Source organism: Psammomys obesus, unplaced genomic scaffold (genome assembly GCF_907164565.1).
Source record: "Psammomys obesus unplaced genomic scaffold, mPsaObe1.curated_primary_1811, whole genome shotgun sequence".
Classification (NCBI taxonomy): domain Eukaryota; kingdom Metazoa; phylum Chordata; class Mammalia; order Rodentia; family Muridae; genus Psammomys; species Psammomys obesus.
The window spans coordinates 3,891,463-3,918,827 of record NW_026585580.1 but is presented as its reverse complement, the minus strand read 5'-3'; the positions used below and the strand labels follow the sequence as shown (position 1 = coordinate 3,918,827).

General features: G+C 36.9%; 1 protein-coding gene across 3 annotated transcripts in view; it reads left to right on the top strand.

The window, feature by feature from the left end:
* The window catches only part of Adgrb3 (adhesion G protein-coupled receptor B3), a 772,331-nt gene that overhangs the window by 631,459 nt on the left and 113,507 nt on the right, over positions 1-27,365 (top strand). For all 3 annotated transcript variants that reach the window (XM_055606172.1, XM_055606179.1, XM_055606163.1), the window contains exon 19: positions 2,288-2,390. In XM_055606172.1, the coding sequence (XP_055462147.1) occupies positions 2,288-2,390 (103 nt within the window). The remainder of the gene's footprint in view (positions 1-2,287; positions 2,391-27,365) is intronic.

Here is a 27,365-nt window from a genome sequence, read left to right as displayed (position 1 = left end):
CACACACACACACACACACACACACACACACACACACACACACACACCTAGAATAGCCAGGGTCAGTGTATGATGTATTTGTCATCCACACAGAGTTTCCTAAAATTTGGAAAATTCAGCATAGCCACTTACTACAACAGAATTCTAGGAATTTCTGAAAATCATTAAAGAATCTAACAAAACCTTTCCTGAAGTTGAGAATTACAAAAGAGAGTACCAAGAAACAGCACAAATCTGGATTCCTAAGAAATAAGTGGTCATCTCCTTATTGTCTATCCATAGGAAAAGTGAAATAATAATTACAACTTGAAAGAACTATCAAGACTCATGGATCTTGTAGCATGATTCAAAGTACTTTATAAACACCAAATATACCCTAAAACATTTTTTATTCAGCTGTAAGAATGTTGGGATCCTCCTGACTTTTTCCCTAATAAAAATATTTAGGATTAATGTATTTCTAGTGATTTCTAAAGTGTGTTAACATAGAAGTTACTTTATAGATAGCACACTATTTTAGAATGTTTAGATGTCCCGTGTAGTTATTAAAAATATTCCATAAAAATTGGCAGAGCTGGAAGAGTAGCTTGGTAGCACTGCTTGTCTTCCATCTGTGATACTCATCAGTTCAATTCTCAGAGATATTGCTGTTATCATGCTAATATTTGCTATGATGATGATGCTTCTGATAATAATAACAATGATGCAGTAAGCTGCTTTCTTTCCATCTATCCACACAACTAGCAGAAATGCACTGGTACATGAAGAAGCAATTTAGCATGTCCTTTCAGGCAACTTATCGACATGAAGAGTCCACACATTTTCTTTAAAATATAGAATGTCATATGACAACGTTGAAAGCAGTGGCATTTTTTCGCAATATTTAAAGCAACAATATGACTCAGTATTGTTGAGAAAAGGAAACATCTCCATAATGTTCAGGGCAGCCAGTTGGTCTTTCATTACTCTGTCTGTTTATTTTTTTTTCTACTTATAAGCAGAAAAATGTCACTGAAATGCTTTTTGATTGTGTCAAGATGTGTATTTGTACTACCATGGAAGCCATTAATATCAGAAAAGATTTATAGCCTCCATCCACAGAAAGGAACAACATAATATTTGTTGATACCTTTAGCACCCCAGTGTGTGCTTTCTTATATGCTTAGCTATTCAGAATGCATGAGAAAGATCCAATAACTCCCGAAGCCCGTTTTGTGCTGTCAACCTAACTCCATCCAATTTGGGCATATTTTGTGAAGAAAAAATGTTCTTACATTATGAAACCTTATTTTTGTGGTTTTGGTGTTACTGTTGTTTTTATGTTGCTTTCATTTCTGGAATATGTGGTTACTGCCTGCATACTATTCAAAGATAAAATAGGGAGAGAGAAAGAAGAGATTTGTGAGATTATATCTTTGAAAAAGTACTTCCAGATCTTTGGTTCCTCCATAGCGTCGCATGGAAAATCCTGCAATTGCCGTGGAATGAGATCCCATGTTATGATACAAACGAAACACACAGGAAGTACATGGTTCTCTTGCAGTTATTGTCATTCAGTGATTACCACAGGGTACCCTTAAGGAAAATACCTGCTACCCTTTTAGGGTAGTCAGCCGGTGAAACATTTCATTCTGAACAGTTCTTGCTCTTGCTTGCATTCTTGGTGCACTTCAAAATTATGTAACAAATTTTATGTACACTTTTCTTACTAAGGGTAAAACATGGCAGTCAATGAGAATGCCCCAGTCTAATGGTGAATGATAATTTGTCTTCATTTTTGTTTCTAAATACTTTTGCTATTTTTTTGTTGTTGTTCTAGATCCATTAAAAAATGCTTGAGTAACTACTGATGTTCATGGCCTCACAAAAAGTAATACGTCTTTCTAGTATAGTGAAGAGTTGCCTCTAAAACAGGGCAGGGCTTTACTGTTGGGCCTGTGTTTCTAACGGTCAATGTAGATCTTATAAGTGTTTATGTACATATGTCAGAAGGGGGTTACAATAATTGAAGTAGTTCCAGGACATGTCATATATCTAGACAAAAGAATGCATTGTTTTCACATATGTTTAACTTACATTCTGTCAATTTTGACATTATAGAAAGAAAATAAGTCTAAATGTTTTTTGCATATATCATGTACTCTAAAATTTGGAACCTAAGAAAAATATATATGAAAAAAATGGTTTGCCATTTTTTTTATATAAAGTCTGGGGTCAGAGCTTTTTTTACTAGTCAATTCTACTAATTACACAAAATGAAATTATATTTCTTTCTCTTGTTGACTAGGTACATCCGCTCTGAGAGGTCCATAATTCTAATTAACTTCTGCCTATCTATCATCTCATCCAATATCCTCATTCTGGTTGGACAGACTCAGACACACAATAAGGTATGGCTGTTAAGTACTCTGACTCTTCTTGTGCATTTGTTTTGGAATATAGTTGGATATGGGTTTGCCTAAGTATTTATTCTAAATAATTTTTGATATATGTGATTTTACTTGTCACTTTTGTTTCTTAATTAATGCACCGCGTGTTACAGTCTATGAACAATCTTTTGTTGGTTTACATCTGCAGTACTGGAGACTGTGTAACAATGGAACATACGTTAAGAATTACATCAAATCTGTATGTCTTCAAAGCTCTGAGGGATCAAAACAAATATTTTTATTTATTGTCCCAATTGTGCAGTGAGTGTTCAACCAAAATCAGACATAGTGGCTGTGTTTAGTTCTGTTTTATGAATATAACAATTACTAAAATGATTGAATCAATGAATTACAACCATAAAATTATTAAAAATCTACATCCAAAAGGATTTATATACAATAATTTCAGGATCTACAATTATGCTTAGACCTCTAAGAATGTTTTCTTTACTGAAAGCATTTGAGAGTTAAGCAACATTGTAGCTTTTTTAAGTATATATCCACTTTTTATTAGAGTGTGGAACTGCAAGTCCCATTTGTAGGAATTGACCACTATATGTTTTGTTAAAGGTTCTTATTTCCTTCCATAAATGACTGTCTTTACTGAACTATCCTTTACTATATTTGAAGAAACAAAGCCTCAAATTACTTTACCCAGGCCTCATTATTTTAGAACTAATTTCTTCTTAAAGCTTGTTAGTTTAAACACAAAAATCCAATGGTTAAAATTAGAAACTCAAATGCTCTTTTTAAAAAGTTTTTTCAATAGGTACTCATGGCACATGTATAAAAATTGTGGGTAATCCTGCCAGTTTTCAGCCCTAAGATTCACAATTTCTATGGAAAGACTCTATTCTGGGTCTAGATAGGACCTCATAGGTACTTTTTCCTCCTTGAGCCACATTGCTGTAGGCCAAGAAGACTCAGGGTAAAGCCACTAACTCTTAAGACAAAGCAAATCATTAAACCATTAGCCTATTAAAGCACAAATGACTTCCGTGTTCTTGAACATTTTTGATACATCATTTTTTTTGTTGTTTTTTTTACTTCGGAAAGGGACAAAATAATCAGAACCTTATTATTAACTATGGTATATGGCCGTATTAGGGACAATGAGTGTAAACATTTAAAAAGCAGTAGACAGCAGAATGGAAAACAGAGAGAGAGAAAAAGGAAGAGCAGAGAAGTGCAAGCAACCAATTAGAAATGGGAGGAGGAAAGAAGGTACCTGCAGTTGAAAGGATGAGGGTGAGCACGAGTCTCAGCTGAGAAGGAGAGGGCAGTTGGAAGAAGTGAAGGAGAAGGAGACAGGGAGGAGGTGAACTCTCAGCTATCATGCCTCTGTTCATCGGATCCTCCCCATGTGCTGGGCTTCAGATCCTCTTTCTTCACTTAGTCCCTTAGTGTAAATTCCTTAGGTGACTGTCTTTGAGCTTTCTGGGAAAAACAAGTGCTTTCTTCTAAAGCAGAGATCGTAAATTGAGTCGAGGAACTTTGAAAAACAAATCAAGCTAGAATTTGTTTGAGCTCACTTTAAAGAATTTTGTGTAAAATGCTTACTTCCCATCAGTTTTTACACCCTAAATTCTAGGGTTATGCCTCTCTTTGCAGCATGAAGAACAGCGATGTTCAGTAGGGAATGCGCTTTTAACGCTGTCTCGTGTGTTGTCACATGAAACTATCAGTACAACTAGGAGATAGAACGTTTTATACCGTTTATTACTAGTTACATTCCAATTGTTCAATGGTGACAGGTGGATAATGACAACGAGGCTGTGATTGTGTACATCCAAATGTTAGCTATATCCAGAAACCAGAATGTTCAAAAACGAATTAAAACAAAACAAAACAAAAACAAACAAACAAACAAACAAACAATAAAACCTCCTTCTATGTCCAGTTTGGCCTTTGCAAGTTTTTGGTGTCCTCATTTTATAAATAAAAATATCGTTTTGGTATTTCCAAGTATTTTCAGTGTCAGAGACGAGATAAGGCAAGTCTTGTTTCTTTTTCATTTCTGATTGTGAGAAATGGCTGGTGTGTGCTTATTAAAAACTAAAGAAAAGTTTTATGTGGTATGGTTTCTCCCCGGGAAACTAACTACAGAGTGGAGTACGTGTGGTGTCGGAGCCATGGCGGGCTTGTTCCAGATTGACTATGCTAATTTCTGCTGCTGCTATTGATGCTCATGGGGAGGCACGGACTGTAGGTGGCGGTTATTATGTGGTTTTCATCTTGTTCTGCATTAATTTTGTGTTATTGGTTCAGCATCGATGCTCTTACAAGCTTAGGACAATTCATAGTAGAGTTAAGAGGAGATTAAAATGGGAAAAAAAATAAAATTTTATTCTAAGTCATTCTCAGCAATATCAGATTTCCTAGGGGAGGAGCAATTATGTATATGATACACGTTTTGAATTTAATTAAATGGGTCATATTTGATTTTATATGTGTTTTGGCATGTGAAACTTGATACCCACCTTCCCATACACCAAGATGAAAAATATATAATTCATATAGATATAATCTACATAACTTCCAAGGACAAAAAATTTTAAAAGTGAAAACATTGATTGGTGGCCAACTGTGTTTCATTTGGCTTGTATGTAGGACTCCTTAGCTACTATAGACAAATTCTAATTGGTTTGATTTCTATGTTTGACTTTCCTGACAAGTTTTGACTAGTGCTTTAGTAATCTCCACTTGAAAAATGGAAACACATGAGAAAGATTCTTGATGAGCAAATTATTTGGTACTACTGTCTTGTCTACTTTGTGTGAAAACTGGCATTTGCTGCTGCTGTCCAAAATCATGCTGAAGTGTAGTCTTTTCCGACTCTCTGCTGAAATATAATTGACCTGATTATCATGCTGTGCTCTCTGCTTGCTTTTGAATTGGGGTAGAAACAAGCCAAAATAGTCCACTGCTTAAGAGATGAATATATTCAATATTTAAACTATAGCTTCAATGGCTGGCAGTAAAACAAGGAATCAAATGCACCATCTTATCTCTCCTTAAAATGCTGTTGTAAATTTTAATTATAATTCACTTCATTGTATTTTGAAGCAGCTTTGCCCTTTGATCTCTTTATGCATTTAAAAACCTCAAGCAGGATATTCATGTTTCACTCAGATTTACTGGCCATGAGTTTATACCATAAAGTAATCACGTATAATAGCATAGTTTTCAGGATTAATTTTGATGCTGTTACTTTGCAACAAGCAAGGAATATTTAAGACACAGATAAATTCAGGAACTAGTTTACTTTACCAAAATTGCTCCAAATATATTTTTATTTTGTTCTAAAAGTCTGTGATATGCTTTATCATTCCAAAAATTCCATAGAACTCAACAGAAGGAAGCAAAGTCGGACAAAATTATTTTTGTTATTCAAAATTATTTCAATTTATTATTTGGTGGTGGTGGTTAAGTAATAACAAGGAACCAAGAATTTCAGTATACTCTTGATAGTTCCTAGACAGCATCTCATCCTCAACCTCACTAATGGATTATAATGAAATAGCACCCATACAGACAGTTATTGGACAAATGCTTGTTAACAAATCAAGAACAAAACATGTTTGGGAGACTCAGGCAGAGCACACGTCCTTTGTGCTTTTTGATACTTGGACAATAACCTGTATAGGAAATCCTCTGAAAGTGGACACAGCACTGTTCTATTGCAGGCTTCTGTGGCCTTTATTCAGTGAGACTCAATCAGAAATGCACCTAGTCTAATGTCTAGTAACAGAATGGTTGGGCATACAGCTGTGGCCCATTCTCTCAAAGGTCCAAGATACAAGTTTCCAGGGGAAAATTAAATAGAATTTATTTAAAAGATAGAAGTACACAGGGCACAGTGGCTCACACCTTTCATTCCAGCACCAAGGAGGCAGAGGAAAGTGGAATAGCACTCTGTGAGCTAGAGAGCAACCTCTTGGACAAAGTGAGTTCCAGGACAGCCAGGGGTTCTCAGATCTTGTATCAACAAAAAAACAAGCAAAAAAATAAAAAGTAAGGTATGACTAATACTATTCATGAATCCATACATGCTGAATATCTGTATTTTTTTAAACAAAGGAAATGTATTAATATATAACAATTAATGAAATACAACTCTCAGTTGAGGCCAATCTTTTGCATTGAGTTTGGTTATATGTTAATTGTGTCTAAAACTAGACCAGAAGAGCATGCAGGTACCTCTGAGGAAGTATGGAGCTTCTGCAAACAATGCAAGTTGATCCTAATGACTTGTAAATTACTGGACCCCTACTTGATTAAATATTAAACTATTGTATCATATGGAAAATGCCAAAACATAATAAAATAAGCTCAAGTCATCCTATTCAGAACAAAAGGTTAAAGTTTTGAAAAATATTCAAATACATGAGGGGAAATTATACAATAACTTTACTCTTAGGAGATGAGAATTCAATCAAAAGTCCTCATTGGCTAGTAAAGTGAAACAATAAACTACTTGGTATGTTTGCAACCTTCTCAATAATATTTAGGCAGGTTGATCTCATGAGTTTTTTAATTTATATAGATTTGGATTGTTTAATTAGCTATATCTTTTAATTAAAACCTGTAAAAGATACTGAAGATTGTTGTGTTAGACATTTAAACTCTACAAAGTTGCCTCTCTTTGTCTTGTGTTTATTTTATTTTTCTAAGCATGATGTGGTTTTGGTTGTGAGATTTGCCTTTAACAGCCAAGCCATCCCTACAGTTCACTTGACATTTTTTTAATTCTTTAGTTTTTAACTGTGTGTTTAATAAAGATAGACCAAATTAGAAAATTATGGACAATGGAAAATGCTTTTCTTTGTTCTTGTACCTTTTAAAAATGAAATTCTCCTCTGTGGCCTGGCAAGGCTGCTCCTCCCAACCTCCAGAGGGAGGTGATCAAAGAGGTGGCCACTGAGTTCATGTCAGGAGACAGTCCTTGTTCCCCTTACTAGGGAACCCACTTGGAGACTGGATCTATGGGCTACATCTGAGAAGGGCTTTTAGGTCATCTCCATGCATGGTCCTTGGTTGAGGTATCAGTCTCTGCAGGACTCCCTGAACCCAGATGTTTTGGCTCTGTCGGTCTCCTTGTGAAGCCTCTGTCCTAGGAGATCTTAAATTATGTCAAGATGTTTTTGTTTCTCCTAATTCACTTAGGACTTTCTTTGACCATAGACACAGCTTATTTGCACCTTCAAATAGATGCGGGCTTGTGACTGCTGATGCATTTTCAGCTTCAGAGAAGAGGCACTGACTAAATGCCTCACAGCTTTCATTCTGTATCCCTGAGAGCCACATAAAACACATTCCCTGTTCTTGAGTTTAATTTATCTGCATTCTGTGCTAGGAGAAATCAGTCTCTACCTAAGATGCAGGTGATTAAGAGACTCTTCAGGGGGAAAGCCTAAGTATTCCAAATGTTTTGCTACTGGTTATCTTACCCGGAATACAGTATCCAGCCCCACAGCTTAGCTTCTTGTCGAGGTTTCATGATCTAGTACCTGTAACATTTTGACCCCAGAGCCCAGTGCTTGATAAGCATTCCTTGAATGTCTGCTGTGATCATGCTGGTGATAAAGACAGATGCCAGATGTACATCTGATTCTCTTTTGAGCTTCAGATTTCCTCTTGTCGAATTTCCTACTCTCTACTCACTTCGCTGTCTGTGTCCTCATTCCACATTGACACACTTTTTAAATGTTGAGCGCCTTTTGTGTAGTCTCTAACCAATTATATATGCTAGAACTTTGAAAGTTATCCTTACTATCTCTGTCTCCCATGATACACTGCCAATACCTCATCTCTCTATCTCTGTTGAACTCTTGGTTCTCAAACTCAGCCCTGGCTCTGTCAGATACAGCGAGGGCATCATAATGTCATTTAACCCACTCTACTCCATAGCTCAATTCTTGGAACTAAATTTAATCTGACCCATGCCCATATGTACTGTCTACAAAGTGATTTTTTTTATTGTGGTAGTATGAAAAGAATGGAACATACTTTAATCAGAGTTCATATCCTCTTCTTTTTCACCAACTGATGCATTAGAACTCAGAAATATATTTAACTTAAGAGTTCTACAACTTACAAACCTGCCACAGTCTTAAACATGATTCTACTGACCTCTCCAGCCTCATTCTATTTTATTGGGTTTTATTTCATCACACCTGCTTACAGCTCACCAAAGTCAATTGATGGCTTCCTGCTCCATGCAGTACTTCATCCAAGAGAATTGTTCTGCTGTCACAATGCCATCTATTGCTTAGAAGACTTTGTCTAGCTCATGTGCATATATACTGAATATATTCCTCCATACAAAGGGGTTGAGACTTACTTATACTCATCCTTAAACCTGTTGCCAGTGTATAGTCCAGGCATTGTCAGCAGATGACAAATGGTTATCAAATAAACAAATTGTGGTGGCTAATTTTAAGTGCTAACCTGAATGGATTGAAAATGCCTGAAAGGTTAGCAAACCTTCCTTCTGATTCTGTCTGCTTGCATTCCCGGGGATGATTAGATTATGAGGGCTCTGACTTAATGAGTGTTCTACTCTACTGACTGGTTCAAAATTTGAGTAGATTTCTGGAAAGTAATAGATCTGTGGAAGGTGGGACTGAAATGAAGGAAATGGGTCAGTGGGGTTTTCTGTTGGGTGATTTATCTTTATGTACCCATTCTATTAATTTGCTGCTCTCCTTCTGGCCTGCCTGGAAGCAAACAGCCTCACTATATGTATGCATATGTATGTGCTTCAGACCCAGAGTCATGGAACCAGGAATGTGGATTGAAACCTTTAAAATCAGAGTTAAGCAAAATCTTTCTCTCTTAAGAGTTCTTACTTCAGGTGATTCTTCATAAGGCACAAAGAGAGCTAACACTTAAATGAATTTCCATAAACCTACCATTTGGGTCTATCATATTGAAAATGGTAGTTTCACAAAGGAGAACATTTCCAACTCTGGACAGTATCTCAGATAATATGATAAAGATGCATTTCTTTGGAACCTGTTTTCTTCAAGCACCAAGTGATAGACTTGTGAGGAAAAATCTACTTCTTAGATTTTAGACAAAGAGATCCTAGCACCTAACAAACATGGATCTTTTTCCTTGATAAATCATAAAATCATATTTATAACCTTTCAAAGTGTACCTACTTAAAATTCTTTTCCTGTAAGACTGCTCCTGCCAATAATTTCCCAAATGTGTGTTTATTATCTCTCATATATATATGACTCTAATGGCTGAAGCAAATGCCTCTTATTTAGATTTATTAAAATCTAATTTGTTGATTGGCTTTAGCATTTGTAAAAGGATTTAAATGTAATCCTTCTGTATAATTCATTTTAGTTTATTTTTGAGTTATTCTGTTACCCCTAGTAAATTCTTTAAAATTTCTCACACTAAGGAAGCAAACAGTTGGCTCATTTCTTAATTTTGCCTGTGCCTGGCATTCAAGAATGATTTTGCCCTTCAGTAGGATTTCAAAGACTTTTTTATTCTACTGTAGCCATGTGGCTGCCTTAGTTATAAATGCCCAAATTTCTTCAGAAAAAGATGGGACCACATGAAAACAGGACACAGGATCAACGTGAAGGATGGGTTCTAGGCAAGCAAAGGTAATGCAAGTAGAATTTTTTTACAGATAGGTGTTACTAAAATGGTTCAGATGTCAGTAATGAACTAACTTTGAGAGACAAAAAAGCCAGTCTGGACAGTCAGTGAGTGTTCCTGATTCCAGCATTAAAACAGAGAAAATTTGTCCAAGAGGAAGCACTCATTCAGCAAGTGTCGGGCAGTATGCATACAGCGGCTGAGAATGTCAGGTTATTCTGATTACCAGCTATCCATTGGTCCTCAGGGAGTGATGCAAAGCAGCAACAACTTGCCTTAAGTCAGCAATTCTCAACTTTTGGGTCACGACTTTTTATGACCCTTTTACAGGGGCCACACATCAGTATCTTGCATATCAGACATTAAAATTCATACCAATATCAAAATTACGTTATGAAGTAGCAAGGGGGGAGGGGAGAGTCACCACAACACGAGGAAATGGATTAAAGAGTTACAGCATTAGAAAAATTGAGAACTAGTCTAGTTGGAGGGTGTCCACTTTAGTCTCTATAGCCCCTGCTACTAGGAGTCTCTGCTTGAGTCTGACCAACACACCCACAAAAACTTTGACCCCAAATTTACCCTGCCTACAAGATGTGCATGGATAAATATAGAGAAGATAAAGCAGAGCTTGAGGGAATGCCTGACCAATACCTGGCCCAACCAAAGACGCACCCTAGGGTAGAATGCTACCCTGATACCATGAATGATACTCTGCTAAGCTTTCAGAAGAAGCCTGTTAGAGTTGTTTCTGAAAGTCTCTACCCAGCAACACCTCAAAACAAATGCTGAGACTCACAGCCAAACATTGAGCAATGCATAGGGAGCCTTGTGGGAGGAAAGAGAAAAGTACCTGGAGGTGACAGGAGCACCATAAGATAAACAAGTGAGGCAACTAACCAGGGTTCATACGGGCTTGCTGAGAAGAAAGCATCAACCAAAGACCATGCCTGAACTGTACCCAGGCCCCCTACAAATATGTAGTAGAAGGGCAGCTTAGGCTACATGTGAGTCCTCTAGTAAGGGAAGTGAGGACTGCATCAGACTGTTTTCCACTTGCTTGATTTTGATCGCTTCCCCCTGGTGGGATTGCCTTGCCAGGCCACAGGGGAAGAGGATATGTTCAGTCCTGAGTAACTTGATGAGCTGGGGTGGATGGGAAAGGGAGCTCCCCTTTACTGGGGAATAGGAAAAGGGGAAAAAGGAGAAAAAGGAGAAAGAGGGTGGGGCTGGGAGGCGAGGAGGGATGGGGCTATAATCGGGATGTAAAGTGAATAAAAAATAAATTAATTTTAAAAAGAAAGTTTGAGAACTATTACAGTAATCACTGCCCTTTCCCCCCTCATCCCCACTTTAGTTCTGGCCCTCAGAACCTCCCATTTGGATTATTACAGCCAATCTGTGGTCTTCTCCTTTACCTCATATTTGTAACACATAGCCTTCCATTTTGCCATGATAATGTTCCTAAAAGCACTTGATTTGGTCATCCTCTGCTAAATTCTTCTTTATTGATCTATGGGGGTCATGAGATGGTCTCTGTATTCTGAACACCAGCACACTCAGGGATGTTTCTGGAATGTCATCAGGCCTCATAGAAAATTAAAAAGGCAGTCTTTCTGTGGAGACGAATTACGAAAAGAATTGTCTCCCTCAAAGCTGCCAAAGCAAAAGACAGGACTTCCAGCATGACAGTAAGAACTGCATTTCTGGGAAGACCAATGTCACAGGAACTGTCATCACCCCAGAATTTACTTTTCTTTGCTTGTCAAACTTCTCTAACACCTTAGGAAATGACATCACCAAACTGTCTCACTAATTTTCCTTCAATAGGCCACATCCCTCTAATTTTAGAACAGTCACTTTCTTTTATAACAGCAGTTCTCAAGCTCTGGCTAGAAAACCCTTTGAGGGTCGTATATCAGATATCCTGCACATCAGATATTTATGTTATACGTTATAATGCTAGCAAAGTTATAGTTACGAAGTAGCAGTGATCTAATTTTATGGTTAGGGGTCATCACAACATGAGGAGCTTTATTAAAGTGTCACAGCCATCCGAAAGGTTGAGAACCACTGTTTTTATGACGCTATTTGCTAATAAACACTGGCCACTGTAATTATCTAGAGATGTGATTTTTCTACTTGTAGACTTTCAAACACCTAGGAATAGTATTATTTTATACCTGCCATAAAATGGGGTAATGTCACATGAATGAATTAAGTTATGCTCTACTACTGGGGGGACAAAATAACAAAGTGGAAGCTACTTCCACAGCGGAGGCCCTACTTTTAGTAACTGCAACCCAGTTATATACTGCTGATATTGTTGTTACTCTGTGATGAGATAAAAGTGTTGAGGTAAGCTCTGGAAACTTAGCAGATGCTTTTAAGGCCTTGGGTTGATGGTAGATGGTTGAGTTACATTATATTTCTATCTGAACTACAATTGAGAAGTTGAGTGGCTCTCTAAGAATCTTATAAAGAGGCTGAAAAGTATGTGTTTTTCTGTCCTGTAAGCAACCAAACCAGGGAAGAAATAATAAACTTCTTCTATATGTTTTTTTAACCTTTTTCTATGGACATGATATGAACAGGTCGGAAGTATGGCTAGTGCTGGCAAAGATCTGCTGAAGTATGAGAGCTTATTAGAATCTCTAACGTACTGTAAAATATCAATGTGCTACATAAAGTCACAGAAAGTGGATATATGTACAAAGAAACTGAAAGGCCCTGGAGGAACAGAAACTCTAAAGGTTGTTTCCCCTTGCGACACTGGATATTGAACCTAGGCTAGAGAAGGATGCTACCACTGACCTCAGCCCTTTATAATAGGGTTTTCGGTGTTCCAATATGCTAATGGCATTTTCACTGAAGACTGAAATGATCTTAAAGAGTAAGACAGCAAGCATCCTTTTCAACCATAATCCAGAATCTACCTGAATGGCAGGCAAACTTAGTGCAAGTGAATGCCTGATAAACATCCTAGCTTGTGTTGGCTTTTGCAGTCTTTGCTGAATCCACTGCACTCTACTGAAGCAGACCTCATCATACACCTTCACAAAGGAGAATGTGGTTAGGTTTGATCTGGAGCCATTGTTTGCCAACCTTAGGCAACTTGAATCTTCAAAAAGTAACGGTGTACATACAAACAGAAGAACTTCAGTGCTAGTTAAGGCCGGCCTATATTTAGGTTGGTGCTTTTATGTAAAAATGACCTCAAGTTCTGAAATATCTACTTAGGAGTTAGCCCACGTAGCCTGTAGAACTGAAGCGGGGCACCAACGACAATATAAGAAAAGGCTTCTACAGAGATGAAAAGAGTACAAACCACTTTGAATTCCTTATTTTAGAGCAATACCTGAACACAGATTCCCTCACGGGTAGTGACTATTGGTTGCCAGTATATAAAACACAAAAGCTTGAATCAAATCACTCAGAACCAAGTAGGGTGTTTTGTAAGTTGAAGAAGCTGAAAGTACCTAACAAATGCTCAGTATGTGAGACAATAAAGCTTGCTTTCTTTGAAGAAGAAAACTTCCTAAAGTAGAGCAGGAAACATTAAGTCTTTTGCTGGAGAAAGTCTCTCATCTGACAATTGTAGCAGAAAAGTACTACCAGAAACAAAACGGAGGAGAGTCCCGCTAATCTGCACTTTGTTCCCTCACGGAGTGCAGATTTACCTCGCTAGCCCTCCTTCTGATTTAACGTTGGGTATTATTATGTATATTAGATCACAAGCATGGCTGCAGCAAACCTAAGTACTAAAGAGCTATAATCAGGAATAAAACTAAGCACATTGGAGTGTGAAGATTAAAGCCTGGTTTTAAACTTCTGCGGTGGATCCTCAGTTCATTTTTGAATGCTGTTCTGTAAAAAAGGAATGACATAGGATTGAGCAAATCCAGTTCTTAACCAGAAAATTGAATATGTATGGAATTCAAAAAGTGAGTAAATCAAAAGAAATATGTGTGCTTATTCTAGGCTATTAGGCTGAATCAAAAGTTAAGGACTTAACTGTTATGGAAAAAGGAAATGATTAGTATTAACATTAGAAATGTAAACAGAAATATAATTCATTAATGCTCAAGATGCCTTCTGTGCTGTGTCGGACTCCAAAAGGCTTCAGGTTTTATTCTATGTCTCCATAGAGTGTCTTTAGTAGATGATGCATCTGTGTATGTACACAAGAAGAACCACGGAAGTTTCAAATGAATATGATTTGTATTTCTTTAAAATTCCCACTGGCAATTAGATTCTATTTTTGTTTTAAAGGGATCTTTCCTAATGGATAAGAATGATGTTTATTGCTTTTGCAATAAATACATTAGTTCTTGTTCTCTTTTTATATAGATTTTTATTTTTGTTTGGTTTTGTTGTGGTGGTTGGGAATAATAGTGAGTATATCACTGTTTAGACTCTTATGGGGCCTGTTTCCTAACCTGTGAAATAAAGCTGGAAAATGAATCCCTTAAGCCTAAGAGAGAGCATCCTTTATTTCAATGAAAGGTATACTAAGTGATGATCACTAACTAACAAATTCCCTGAAACCTAGTGTTAGGATATATTTAAAAATATGCCACACATATGACAGATCTGGTATGAAAGATAATTATTGGATGGGGATGGAGAGAGAGGGAAGGAAGGAGAGAGAGTGGGGGTGCTGTGACAGATAAAGGATAGAGAGAAAGAAAGAGGGAGAGAGAAAGGGAGTGGTATAGCCACTAAGTACCTGGCCCAGATGATGTTATAGGACACAGGTACTGACATAGTTTGTTGTCAGGACCCTAAAGGCAGGCCAGTTGAATTGCCTGTACAACATAACAGTGGTTTTCAAGAGCAATGAATAGTCTCTTTATAGTTTCCATAGCTCTTGAACATAGGACTGGTCTAGCTCAACAGTCTGGACCAGGGTCTCTGGATACTTTGCAATACTAGGCCCTAGCTGCAGCTATCTGAAGGGTTGGTTGGGGGCTGCCATCGACAGAACTAATGGTTCCAGGTGAAATGTCACCTGTGCTGAGAGGCTATAAGCTCTAGCTCTTAGGTGCCATTTGGTAGTTACTTAATTGTCTACCACAGCCAGTCCTGGCAGTCTTCTTTGAGCCTTGTAAATCAGATCATGATGCATGTCCAAACGAAGCTTCATTGCACGCAGAAGGAAATGCGAAGCCTGTAACACTGCCCTCACGCTCCCCCGTGTCTTGGTTTCCATACCTTCCCACCTCATTATCTCACATGCTTTGCCCTGCATTGTTTTCACACGATTCCTGCCATGCTGACTGTCCAGTGTTGCGGTGGTCATCAAGTCACTAGAATGGTAGCCATGCTCGTAATTTGCACTTACTAAATACAATTATGGTCAGTCATCTTCAAAACTTTCCTGTTAGCACTTTGCCTAGCATGCAGCTCTTTTTCCCCCCTCTCTGACTTTCACACACACACACATACACACACACAGACACACACACACACACAGACACACACACACACACACACACACACACACACAGACACACACATGTCCTCTGCCACGGGACTTGTGCTCGTAGGCTACCTAACCAGTGCCCTGCAGATGAGATCCAGTATTCTCAGAAAAGCTATTCTTGAAAACTTCCTTCTTCCTAAATAAAACATGATAATGCTTTTTCCATTACCCTAATAGCCAGACTTTTTTTTCTTTCTCCGCCTTCATAATTATTTCATTGATATTGGCATTCTTATTTATTTTTTTAAAAAATAAATAGTCCCTGTAACATGAATTCCACAGTTAACATATCTGTCATCTAACAGTTGCTACTTTTGACTTAAGAACATGTGTAATTATCACTATTAGTGAATTTCAAGTATACAATGTGAAAATTATCAGCTATAGCTTTGTGTTGTACATTAGCTCTCTAAGACCTATTCAACCTGTAAATGAAAGTTTATACCATTGTAATGGATGTAAAATTTACATGCAGTTAAATTCCAGTGAATGAGGTCATGCGTTTTGACCAACATCTACTATATAACCAAGAATCAATATGCAGAATATTCCCACATGCTAGAAGGTTCATACATGTCTCTTTTGAGTCAGTCCCCACCAGTGCTGACTTCTGTTCTCATGCATTAGTTTTGATAATTTTATCATTTCATATCAATGGCATCCTAAGACTAGGACTGTCTTGCTCTGGCTCTCTTTACTAGCATCCCCTTAGAGATAAATCATGTTACTGATATCAATAGTCAATTCTTTTATTTTCACAAGGCTATAAAATATTCTTATTTTTTATTTTAATTCACATGAATTATTATGATTATTATGTTGTGTTACAGCAGCGGTTTGCGCACCCACCTACAATTGATGGACATTTAGAACTGTTAGCCTTTTACTTTTTTTATTCAGAACTTCATACATGCTTTTAATGTGTTTTGAAGAAATAATCTCCCTAGTTTCTTCACTATCCCTTTCAGGCTAAACTCCGTGTGTTTTTAACCCCACCGTATCTTTTATTATCAATAAACCTATTTAACATTATTATAAAATCTAAATATAGATACATGCTTTCATTTTTTTCTCGGGTTGAGTACTTCGAAGTGCAGATTTAAACAAAGACTAGAGTGTGTTTTACTTAGAACGAATTGACACTGTTTTCCAGCGTGGTCACACCATTTTGTGCCCTTTCCAGAAATGTCTAGCCATACCCGTATTTCATGTCGTTGCCAACCTTTTAACTTACACTTCCTTAATAACTAGTGATGTTTACCAGCTTGCCAAAACTCACTGCTGACCACTCTACATCCCTGCTATGATTTCTTATCTAAGTGTTTCCTCTGCTTTTTTGTTTTTTTTAAGTTTTGTGTATACGCCATGAAGACACCTGTGGAAACCCCAATTTTCTTACTTAATTTTCTGAGACAAGGTAGACTTCACTATTTCAGGCAGAAACATTTCATTCAGACTCCCCGGAATCTACTTGCCTCCACCAAGCCCTGAGGTTTCAGCTACCACAGCCAAAACCAGGGTTTGCATGTGTGCTGCGGATCCAAAGCTTGGTCCTCATAGTCACATGATAAGCACTTTATTTACTGAACTTCCCCAGTGCCTCTATGTTTTTTTTTTTCCTTGAATGAAAGTTCTCTGAAAGACAGACAGAAAGACAGACAGACAGAGAAAGAGGGAGGGAGAGTAGGAGGGAGGGTGGGAGAGGAAAAGAGAGAGGGGGAGAGGGAGAAAAAGAGAGAGAGAGAGAGACCTTTACCCTTGTACAAAAGAGAGAGAGAGCTGGGGAGGAGAGGTCAGGACACCTTCAGTGACACAGAGAGAGGGAGTGGGAAGGGCAGAGGACAGAAGTCAGAAGAGCTACTGAGAATTTGTGAATTTTATAATTTCGGTATATTATATTTTCCTTTTGAATTTATGTTCTGTGACCTCTCTATAAGAGATCATTTTATTCCTCCATATCATAAAAATACTTATCAAAATTATTTTCCATAAACCTTCTTTGAGTCTTGGTCTTTATGTAGATTTATGATTCATATAAGATCAGTTTTTTAATTCTGAGTATGATAGAAAGTGAGGTTTGGGTTCATTTATTTCATTTACTGATATAAGATTTTACTGATAAGATATTTTTCTTTTCCACTGAATGTTTGATCCCTTTGTGAAAATCAAACATGTATGTGTGTGAGCTTTTTTGTGGAACCTTTATTTTGTTGACCAGTATACACTTCATCCTTATGCCAATAGGAAGGTTTCTTTTACTATGGCTTTATTATATTTTCTAGAAATCAGAGTTTTAATCTACCAAATTTATGATCTTTTTCAAGGTCATTTTATCTAATCTAGACCTCCTTATCTGGGTATTTTGGGTATTCTAATAAAATTTAAAATAATCTTGACAAATTTAAAAATCTTGCTTCAATTTTGTTGGCATTGTGTTTATTCTTAATGTTACAGAGTTGATACTCATTTTCAGTAACTGTTATTATTCATATATATATATAGATGAATAACCAACCAGTTGAGATCACTTAGAACAATACTCTGGAAAAAGGTGCATTGCGAATCTACATTTGGAGCTTCTGATAGTGTGTTCTGTAAAATGGATGAATAGTTGAAGGGAAATCAGGACTCAATGAAGGAACTATTTTCTGCTCTGAGGAAAATATTCTGATACAGATAAAGGCTTTCCATTTCTTGTCTTTAAATCCTTTGATATTTTTTGATGTTCTACATGAGTAGGTCTTAAGTATATATTCTTCTCCAGGTAGAACATTTGTCTTCCAGAACACTGTACAGTTCCATTGTATCAAAACATCCAATGCAATTACAGACAGCCTTCAATTTCTTTTTTTTTTTTTTAAGGATCAATAACTTTTATTTATTTATTTACTTTTATTAACAGTGTTATTTATTTTTTTAATTTTATTTTTCTTATTAGTTACATTTTGTTAACTCTGTGTCCCAGCTGTATCCCGTTCCCTCATTCCCTCCCCAACCCCACACTCCCTCCCTGGTCTCCTCCCTGCCCCTTTCCAAGGCCTTCGATTTCTTTAAGTGTCTTGAGCATGTTCATTACCAGCTAAGGAACAGCCATCTCTCAGATCAAATACTCATGAGTACCTTTTTGCATTAGCATGTGAAGGGCACATCCTCTACCACTAGACACAGAAAAAAAATGTATGCACAGAGCTAAGAATAAGCTTTCAGACTACCAGAGTTTGGTGATACATGTCTTATGTGGAATCAGAATAGTTCTCAAATTAAGAAAAATGTCCAAAAGGTCAAGGACCAGAACATAGGCTGAGCAAGCACTTGTACTTTTTTCAGTGAATGGCAAATTTAAAATCCAATTAGTGAATATACAGTCTTGAAACCATTGATGTTTAAGGCTTAATTTAAAAAAATGAAATATAGGAAAGAGAGAAGGGACTGTCTCTGGCATGAACTCAGTGACAGGCTCTCTGATCATCTTCCCCCCTGGAGGGTGCAGCCTTGCCAGGCCACAGAAGAAGATGATGCAGCCAGTCCTGATGAGACCTGATAGGCTTCAGTCAAATAGACAGGGAGGAATAGAAACTCTATCAGCAGACTAGGGGGAGAAGAGGGAGGGAGCCACAGCCATGATACAAATTGAATAAATGATAATAATAACAGGGGGAAAGAAGAAAGTATAGGAAGGAAATGACCAGCATCTGACCACTTCTAAACTCCCCAGTACCCAAATGTCTGAAAACATACGTTCGTTTGCTTTTTAATAAAAACTTAATGATGTTAAACTAAGACATCACTTACCTATGTGTTATTGATAGAGCCCAATTCTTTATGCTAATGAAACAGTAGCATGTGTTCCATATTTTCTTCTTCAAACTCTGTAGAAATCCTGTGTATATGAATTGTGTTTTACTCTTAAATGTCATTTCTGTTTTTGCCCACGAAATTGATTTGGTGATATGGAAACTTGACTATGTGGATAGCTTTATCTGTATTGTGTATTGTCAAGAGAATTGATATATTCTATTTGAACATTAAATCCCGATGGTATAAATCTTACACTCATGTCACAGATAAACCTTGTTGAATGTCTTTCCTTATTCAATTAAAAAATGATTTTATTTTGAAAAGTGTCTGTGTTCCATCCTGCACCTGTTACAGCTTTCTCATTTGGCCGCATTAGCTATTTCATGTAAAAAAAAATTAATGCTATCTGAAGTAAACAAAATACTGCATACCTATTTTCACAGCTAGAAAGTGGTCATGAACTCAATTGAAAAAAAAAATGCATTACACAGATGGAGAAAAAGTTAATTATTTTCCATCTTGCCTGCTGATTATATTCAAGATTTACTTGACTGGTCTGCATTAGTGTCGCAAAGGGAGATGGTCTGGATTTTTGAGAGAGAAGTAGATTTTCTGGGCACATTCTCTTGTGGACATTTGCTTGTAATTTCTTTTGGTGATAATAGAGTTTAGTTATGCACATCAAGGGAAAACCAGATTCTTCCGAATACCCCCGCAGGGGAGCTCATGACAGTATTCTTAATGCATGTTGGCAGACCTATCTATTTGTAGAAACATGGTTGCTATTCTATACTGGTAATAGCTGGAGTGCTCTTAGTAACCTCTCTGATTCTCATGTCCAGCTTCGAAGGGGATATTTGCTAAGCTTCTGAAATTTATTTGGTAGACAAGAGGAGAATTTCAATGAAATCTTCACAGCAAACAACATGAAGAAAGAAATATTTAAGTTCCATTTTTTAAAAATAAAATTGTATTCACAGAAAAGGATTGAAGAAGGAGCACAACTATTTTCTGCCAGTAAAGGAGAATTCTGAGGAAAGTAATAATAATTATAATAAAATTCTGTGGCTTAAGGAAAACTTGTAAGATACCAAACTAGAAGTAAGTAAGATGGAGAAGGAGTCCATTTTTATACTGTCAAAATCTCCTGCTGGAAGGTTATTACTTATTCCTGGGAATCAAAAGAAATGTAAGTTACATGCCACTAAGAGGTCCTTTTTCAAGGAATTTTGACAATGATTTGTGAGGAGTGTCTGCATAGTGAACCCGCATAGATATTCATGGACATGAACACTATGCAATTATATAGATTACAAAAGTACTACCATTGTCTTATTCAGCAAAACAAAAGGCACGATGTTATTAAAATATCAGTAACTTTTATGCGTCAAATATGTCAGGACTAGAACTGTATTTCTAAAGACTACGTTTTGTACAGTAGTAGTAGTAGGGTCCCAAAGGAGAAATGATCGGGGACAAACATTTCAACCAGGAGACTTATTAAGGGAAGTGTATTTAAGAACTCAGGTGTACAAATATGGACCAATATTCACAAGCAATGGGTGTTTCTAACAAGAGTAAAAAGTGAAGTGGACATTAGGGACCACCTGAGGAATTTCTGGGCCACCTTCCTCACACTCTTACAGTCCGCTGTGCCTCCAGGATGAATAGAAATAGATTGAAACGGCTCTGTAGGAGACTGCGATAAGGATCCCAGTTAAGAACCACTGCAGCTGAAGCTTGCAACAAAAATAGAAAAGTAGTTTAAAAAAATAGAAGCATGTCTGTCAATACCTATCCTGAGTAGGAGTGGCCCGTAAGATCTTCCACCTACCTCTGACTGTATGTCAAGTAAGGTTAAAGTTGCACCCCAACAATGGTGGAAGGATTGCTAAACTCTTTGACCTCCCTAAAAAAAAAAAAAAAGAGCACAAGATATTAACAGAAAGGAACTCAATAAAGCCAAAAATAACATATTGTTTCAAATTTGCCTAATAAGTCAGAGCAGTACAAGTTGATGCAAGCTCTCAGTTCCAGGCGGAAGAGATTCAACAAAAGCTGAGCCACCCAGGTGGATAAGTTTAAGTAACATGTAGCTTACTTTGCTTAGCAAATAGATAGGAGTAAATTGGAGGTCATGTTTACCTCAAGTCATATGCTCAGGAACATTTCTCACGTAGATAGACCTTGAATCAAGTCTTTTTTTAACATTCAAAATCATATTCATGGCTTTTTGGACAAATTTGTACGACCTGAAAAATCTTGGTTATAATTTTTCTCAGTAATTCTCATTTTCTTTTTGGAAGACAGGACATGAGTATGTTCGTATTTATATTTTTTAAATTTTAGTAGTGGATTTTTTTTTTCCACCTTAATGCATAGTATGAGACCGAATAAGTACAGCATCGGGGAATGCTGGGTTTTGTCTGTTTTCTGTGATGAACGTAGATACTTCTGTAACTTCACCAAGCTTGACAACAATTCTGACGCAAAGAAGCGGTCCTCAGTGTGCTCCGAGTGCCTGTGAGTGTCTCTGAGCGCCGCCAACCTAGCGCCATCCCTCACAGAGAGTACACATAAGTGAGACTGCTTCCATTAGTGTCGGCACTTCTTTAGAGTCACGAATTCTGACTCCATTTCTACAGCAAGAAGAGTGCCTGCCAACAAGTAAAAGAGGCCTCAGGCAAGTCTTCCAGCCTGTCTCCACGCCTAACCCCTTAACAATAAAATGGAAATATCTCTGTATTCACTTCCTGGAGGCTTGGTGGCTGAGGCAGAGGAGGAGGAGTACAACCTTCTGCTAAGAGAGCTTGAAAGGAAACCATCATCTCTATCTCACTACCATGCTACAATCCTAAGACCTTACCCACGGGAAAAATGAAGTTTTCTCTTCTCCCCAGTGTTTTGATTGCAGCTTTTAATAAATATTCTATTCTAAAGATTCTGTTTTTATTAATAATTTTGAAGATGTTTTTTTGTGCCCTGATATTTAGAAAGGAAACATCTGCCACTGCTACTGTATTTTGCAGTGAGTTAGCAATGATACAGTGATGCAGCAAAGATGGAATCATTTTGTTGGTCATGCATCCACAGCCTGCTAAGAAGTATTTAGGAACATTAACATTATCTCCCCACAATGGGCCAATCTACACGCGGTCTCTTACACGAAAATGCTTCCAAATGGAAATTGTAATTGTCAGTGACTACACTGAAAAAAAAAAAAAAGTGTCTGAAGTCATGGCAGCTCATTTGCTTGTGGGTGTCATTGCACTATTTCCAATTCTTTTACAGTAGCCTTTGTATTTGAATAATTATAGGTAGTTACTCTCCTGAGTAGAAAATTGTCATAAAAATACTTTACAAGGAAAAAAATGGTAGCAGGGCTAATCGATAGCTGTGGCCTTTCCTAATGAGTGTTGCTGGGAAACTTCTCAGAGCCCTTCAGAAAAAAAGCATGTGTTTATAAGAAAAATGTCTCCAGCTGTTAGAATTGATAGAATTTCAGATACGCCTTAAGTTCAGCTTACAAAAGATTTTTAAGTTTTCTCAGGGAGGGAAAAACAACTATGATGTATCCCTTTGGAATACAAGTTCATCTAGAATAAAGTGTGATAAGATGCATCAACTTAAAAACAGGTATGACCTCAGATATATGCCAGGATTGCCAGGTGTTTTAAGAAGTGTAATAAAATACCCTAATATTGATATACTTAATTTTGCCATTTTGAAATTGCTTCACCTCAGTAAAAGGATTCAATATATTTACTTTCAAATATCTATCTAAAATAAGAAAGGCTTTAGTGAGTAGGCATATGTATAGTCGAAACTCTGTCTCAAAAAATAACTATTTCTAAGTCATGGTATATAATAAAGTATAACATTTGGGCATGTGTCATAAATCATTGGTTTGTCACACAAGGATTTATTTCAACCATCCGTAATGAAAGTGAAAGCAGAAATTTATTTTTTTTTTACTTTTGTGAAAAGGAAAATTTTATGACATATGTTCAAATATGACCAGAATTAGAAGTAGTAAAAGGTTAGCTGAAAATTCCATATGTTCTTAGCATTTATGTTTAATACTAGAATAAGTACAAGATCACACACATATGTATAAGATATCTTTGTGAAAAGATGGAGGCCTAATTTATAGTTAGAGTGCCTTTGTGAGATTATCAGCACTTACAGTTAATGTCAACTTTCCTTTACTTAAGTGCTCTTTGTATCTCCTATGGAAACATAAATCTTTTGCAAAATTAATATATTATGAAAGACAAAAATACCCATTTCTTATTCTTATTCTTTGGATGAGGTGTGAGATATAATAACTTAGCAGATTCTCACTTGTGATCTAGGACATCACATTTTGGGGGTCGTTGTGGTACATTGAGACCTTATCCCTTAAAAAACTAATAATATTTTTTGCCTTTTCATTCTTAAATACCTACCTTATTAGATTTGTTTTCTAGATAGGTTTAATTTTTTACTACAAGACACTTAGTAGGAAAAGTAAGCATGCTTGAAATCAAGTGAATGGCAAATAGTTTGGAGGAAGAGTTTTTATTCTTATTCTTCATTTCCACTTGATTATATTAATATTGGTTCTCTACAAACATGAATGGCTCTCTAACTCACTATTACTATAAGGGAGAGACATGTCACTTTCAGTTGTTCTGTTAAAAAAGAACTTATTTATTGACACTTTCTCAAATTTTCTTATCAACATACTATAAAAATTCCAACAATTGATGTTGAAATATACGTACTTATGTATATTTAAAAATGTTTATATATATGTATATTTAAAACATGTGCATATCTAAATACATATTTAAATATATGTATATTTAAACATCAATTGTTAGAATTTTTATACTACTTTCTAAATGTTGGTGGTAAAGAGCTGGTACATGGGACTTGGTTGACAAGAAAGGTTTAAGAGGTATCATAATTCTGACACTTGAAAAAAACCAAGTGATTAGATGTTAATCATAGATATAATTTGTCTTTCTGTTTAAAGTAGCTCTACAGAGGTAGAGAAGTACACAGAAGTGTGGCTTTGCTGTAGTGTTTCTGAGTTCACTTTCTTTAGAGAGAGATGGGTTGCCCTGTCTGTGTTCCAGCTGAAGTAGAATCATTGCTTATATCCATGATATTTTTTTTTATGTTAGAACTGATGCACACCAGGAATACAAATCCCTGCTCTCATTTACCTGCCATATTTCATCTATATAATTGTAAATGGTCCAGAATAATTGCTCTCAAGTGTTTTTCCCAAAAATCATGATGGTGGTACAGGAGATTTTTGCCAGAGGGACCTAACTACCTTTCCAAACATTTCAACACAAGGGACTTGATGACTCAGGACTGAATCATAGTTTCCCCTAAGAGCAGTTCACTCTCTTAACAGCAAGGTGTTATTTTCATAGTAGCTCTGGAAGCCCCAGCTTTCTAATGGAAATGCATATCATCTTTGCTTCATATGAGAAGCACGCATATCTGAGTTGGAGGCCAGTCTGCTGGAGGCCAGCAAGTTCTAGGACAAGGAAAAAAAAATCTTGTCTCAAAATAAAAAATTCAGAATATTTTTAATAAGCAACCTTTAATTTCTTAACCTATTTTTAATGTGGGTGGTAGGTTGTCCAATTTTGATAATTTGGATGTATTTGGAGAGGCTTCACGGAGAGTACCCTGCGACCTCAGGAAGAGGAAATGCTCTGGTAGACCAGGAGAGTTCTCATAGATGATGTTGGAAGAAGGCTGACTGGTTCACAGCTTTCAAATACTGTCTATTATAAATAGGAAAACTAAAGCAGAGAAGATTGAGCAAAGCAAATTTCAGGGGTGCAACTGAAAGAGAGAAACAGCTTCCACCAGTGGTGAAATGCCCTGACAGATAATATTAACATATCATCTGGTCTGTGAAGGTTTTAAGTCTTCTTTTCACTGCACAAACAGCCTTAAATCTCAGGGCCCACAGGTTGTGAGAGGAGGCCAGGAGATGTATTTATGTACTGGTGAGACAGGTTATCACCATCCTTATTCAATGCTAGACTCTGCCTCTTACCAAATAGAAGATTAATAATAATAATAATAACAATGATAACAATGGAAGATTATATATGTATATATACTTATTAAGACAAATCTATTGCCAATTAAAATTTCTTGGAAAAAAAGAAAGCTTATAAAGTGAGGCAGAATCCCAATAGGATGTTTGTTTCTCTTGAAGCATAAAAGTCGGTTTGACTAGGGAGCATCTGATCCACAGAACAAGATTTGTACTCAAGCTCCATGCTCCCTAAAGCCCAGCAGAAGTTTCCTTGCATGTGTTGAAGCCATCAGAGTGATTGTCTCAACCTGAACCTTCAACCCTTGTCTTTTTTTTAAAATACCTTTATCCTAGCTGCATTACAGTTCTCCTCATAGCTCTCTCTTCCATGCTTTTTAACAATTCCTTTGGGTGAAACCATTTCCCTCACTCTGTAGATGCCTTCCTACGTTGTGTAGTAACTGAAGCCCTTGCTGTAAAGCCACAAGTAATCTCATTATCGTGCTTTGACTTGGGATTTCGTCCTCATGCTAGGTCTTCTCATGCATGCTCACTGCACAAGTTCGTCAGCTTCTCCTGTGGAATATAGCACAAGATAACAAAAATGAATCAACTGGTCAGAGAGGTGTCCTCAACAATGAAAAACAAAAATCTTCATATAAGCTAGGTATGGTAGCACACTGCTTTAATCACAGCACTGGGGAGGCAGAGGCAGGCAGATCTCTGTGAGACTGAGGCCAGGCAGGTCTCCATAGTAAATTCCTGGGAAGCCAAAGCTACATGGTGAGAGACCTTGTCTCAAAAAAACCACATCCGCAACAACCACGGCTTTTATAAAAGAGCCAGAAAAAAAAATGTTTCTAAACTAGGTATCTGACAATACTCTGAGGTTTTGGTTTGTTGTTGTTGTTTCAAATTTCATCTTTTTTATTTTATAATCCTAAAAGAAATAAGCTACAAGAGTTGGATTTTTTAAAATTATAATTTATTTATTTTAGTTTTAGTTACAGTTTATTAACTATATAACTTATTTTTATTCTTTGACAATTTTATGTATATTTTGAGCTTATGAAATTTTTAATCCCCACTCTTCTGTCTTTCATACCATCTTGTTTTTTCTTCCCAACATTACTGTTCATACCTTTGAATGGTATTTTCCTTTTCCTTTTTGATCCACTGGTTATAATTGAGGTTGTTTTCATAAACGTGAGTGTGGGTTTATTTACTGTACACACACTGCTGAAGAATATACAGCTCCTCCCTTTATACTCACTCTTCTTAGACCCTCGGGGGTAGGGCGTCAAGAGCACACCTGTGCATGATGAAGTAGTGGCAGGTCTAATCTTGTACAGGTCTTGTTCAGTTAACCACAACTACATTGACTTCATGATTGCAATGGCCTCATTGGACCTTAAAAAAAAAAAAAAAAAAGCAAGCAGTGTTCCATAGCACTCCTCCCTAGCCTCTGACTTTTACATTCTTTCTGAGAGATTCCCTGAGTTTTAAAGGGAATGATATAGATATCATGGTCCGGACCAAACATAGATAGTTTCTTTCCACATCTTTAGCAATGGTGAATCTCTGTATTAACCAACCTCCTACCCTGGTTCACATATACGTGTGTGTGCACGCACACACACACACACACACACACACACACACACGCACGCACGCACGCACGCACACATACACATGCATGCACGTGTCTACACGAAGTTTTTTTTTAGGTATTTATCTTTATTTTATGTATATGAGTATTTGCTTGTATGTACACATGGGTGCTGCTTGTGTGCCTGATGCCTGCAACAGGGCAGAAGCAGGAGGCAAATTTCTGTGAAAGTGACAAAATATGGACAGTTGTGTGCCTCCATATGAACTGGACTTGGGTCTTCTGCAGGACCAGAAAATACTCTTAACCACTGGGCCATCTTTTCTTCTTCTTCTTCTTCTTCTTCTTCTTCTTCTTCTTCTTCTTCTT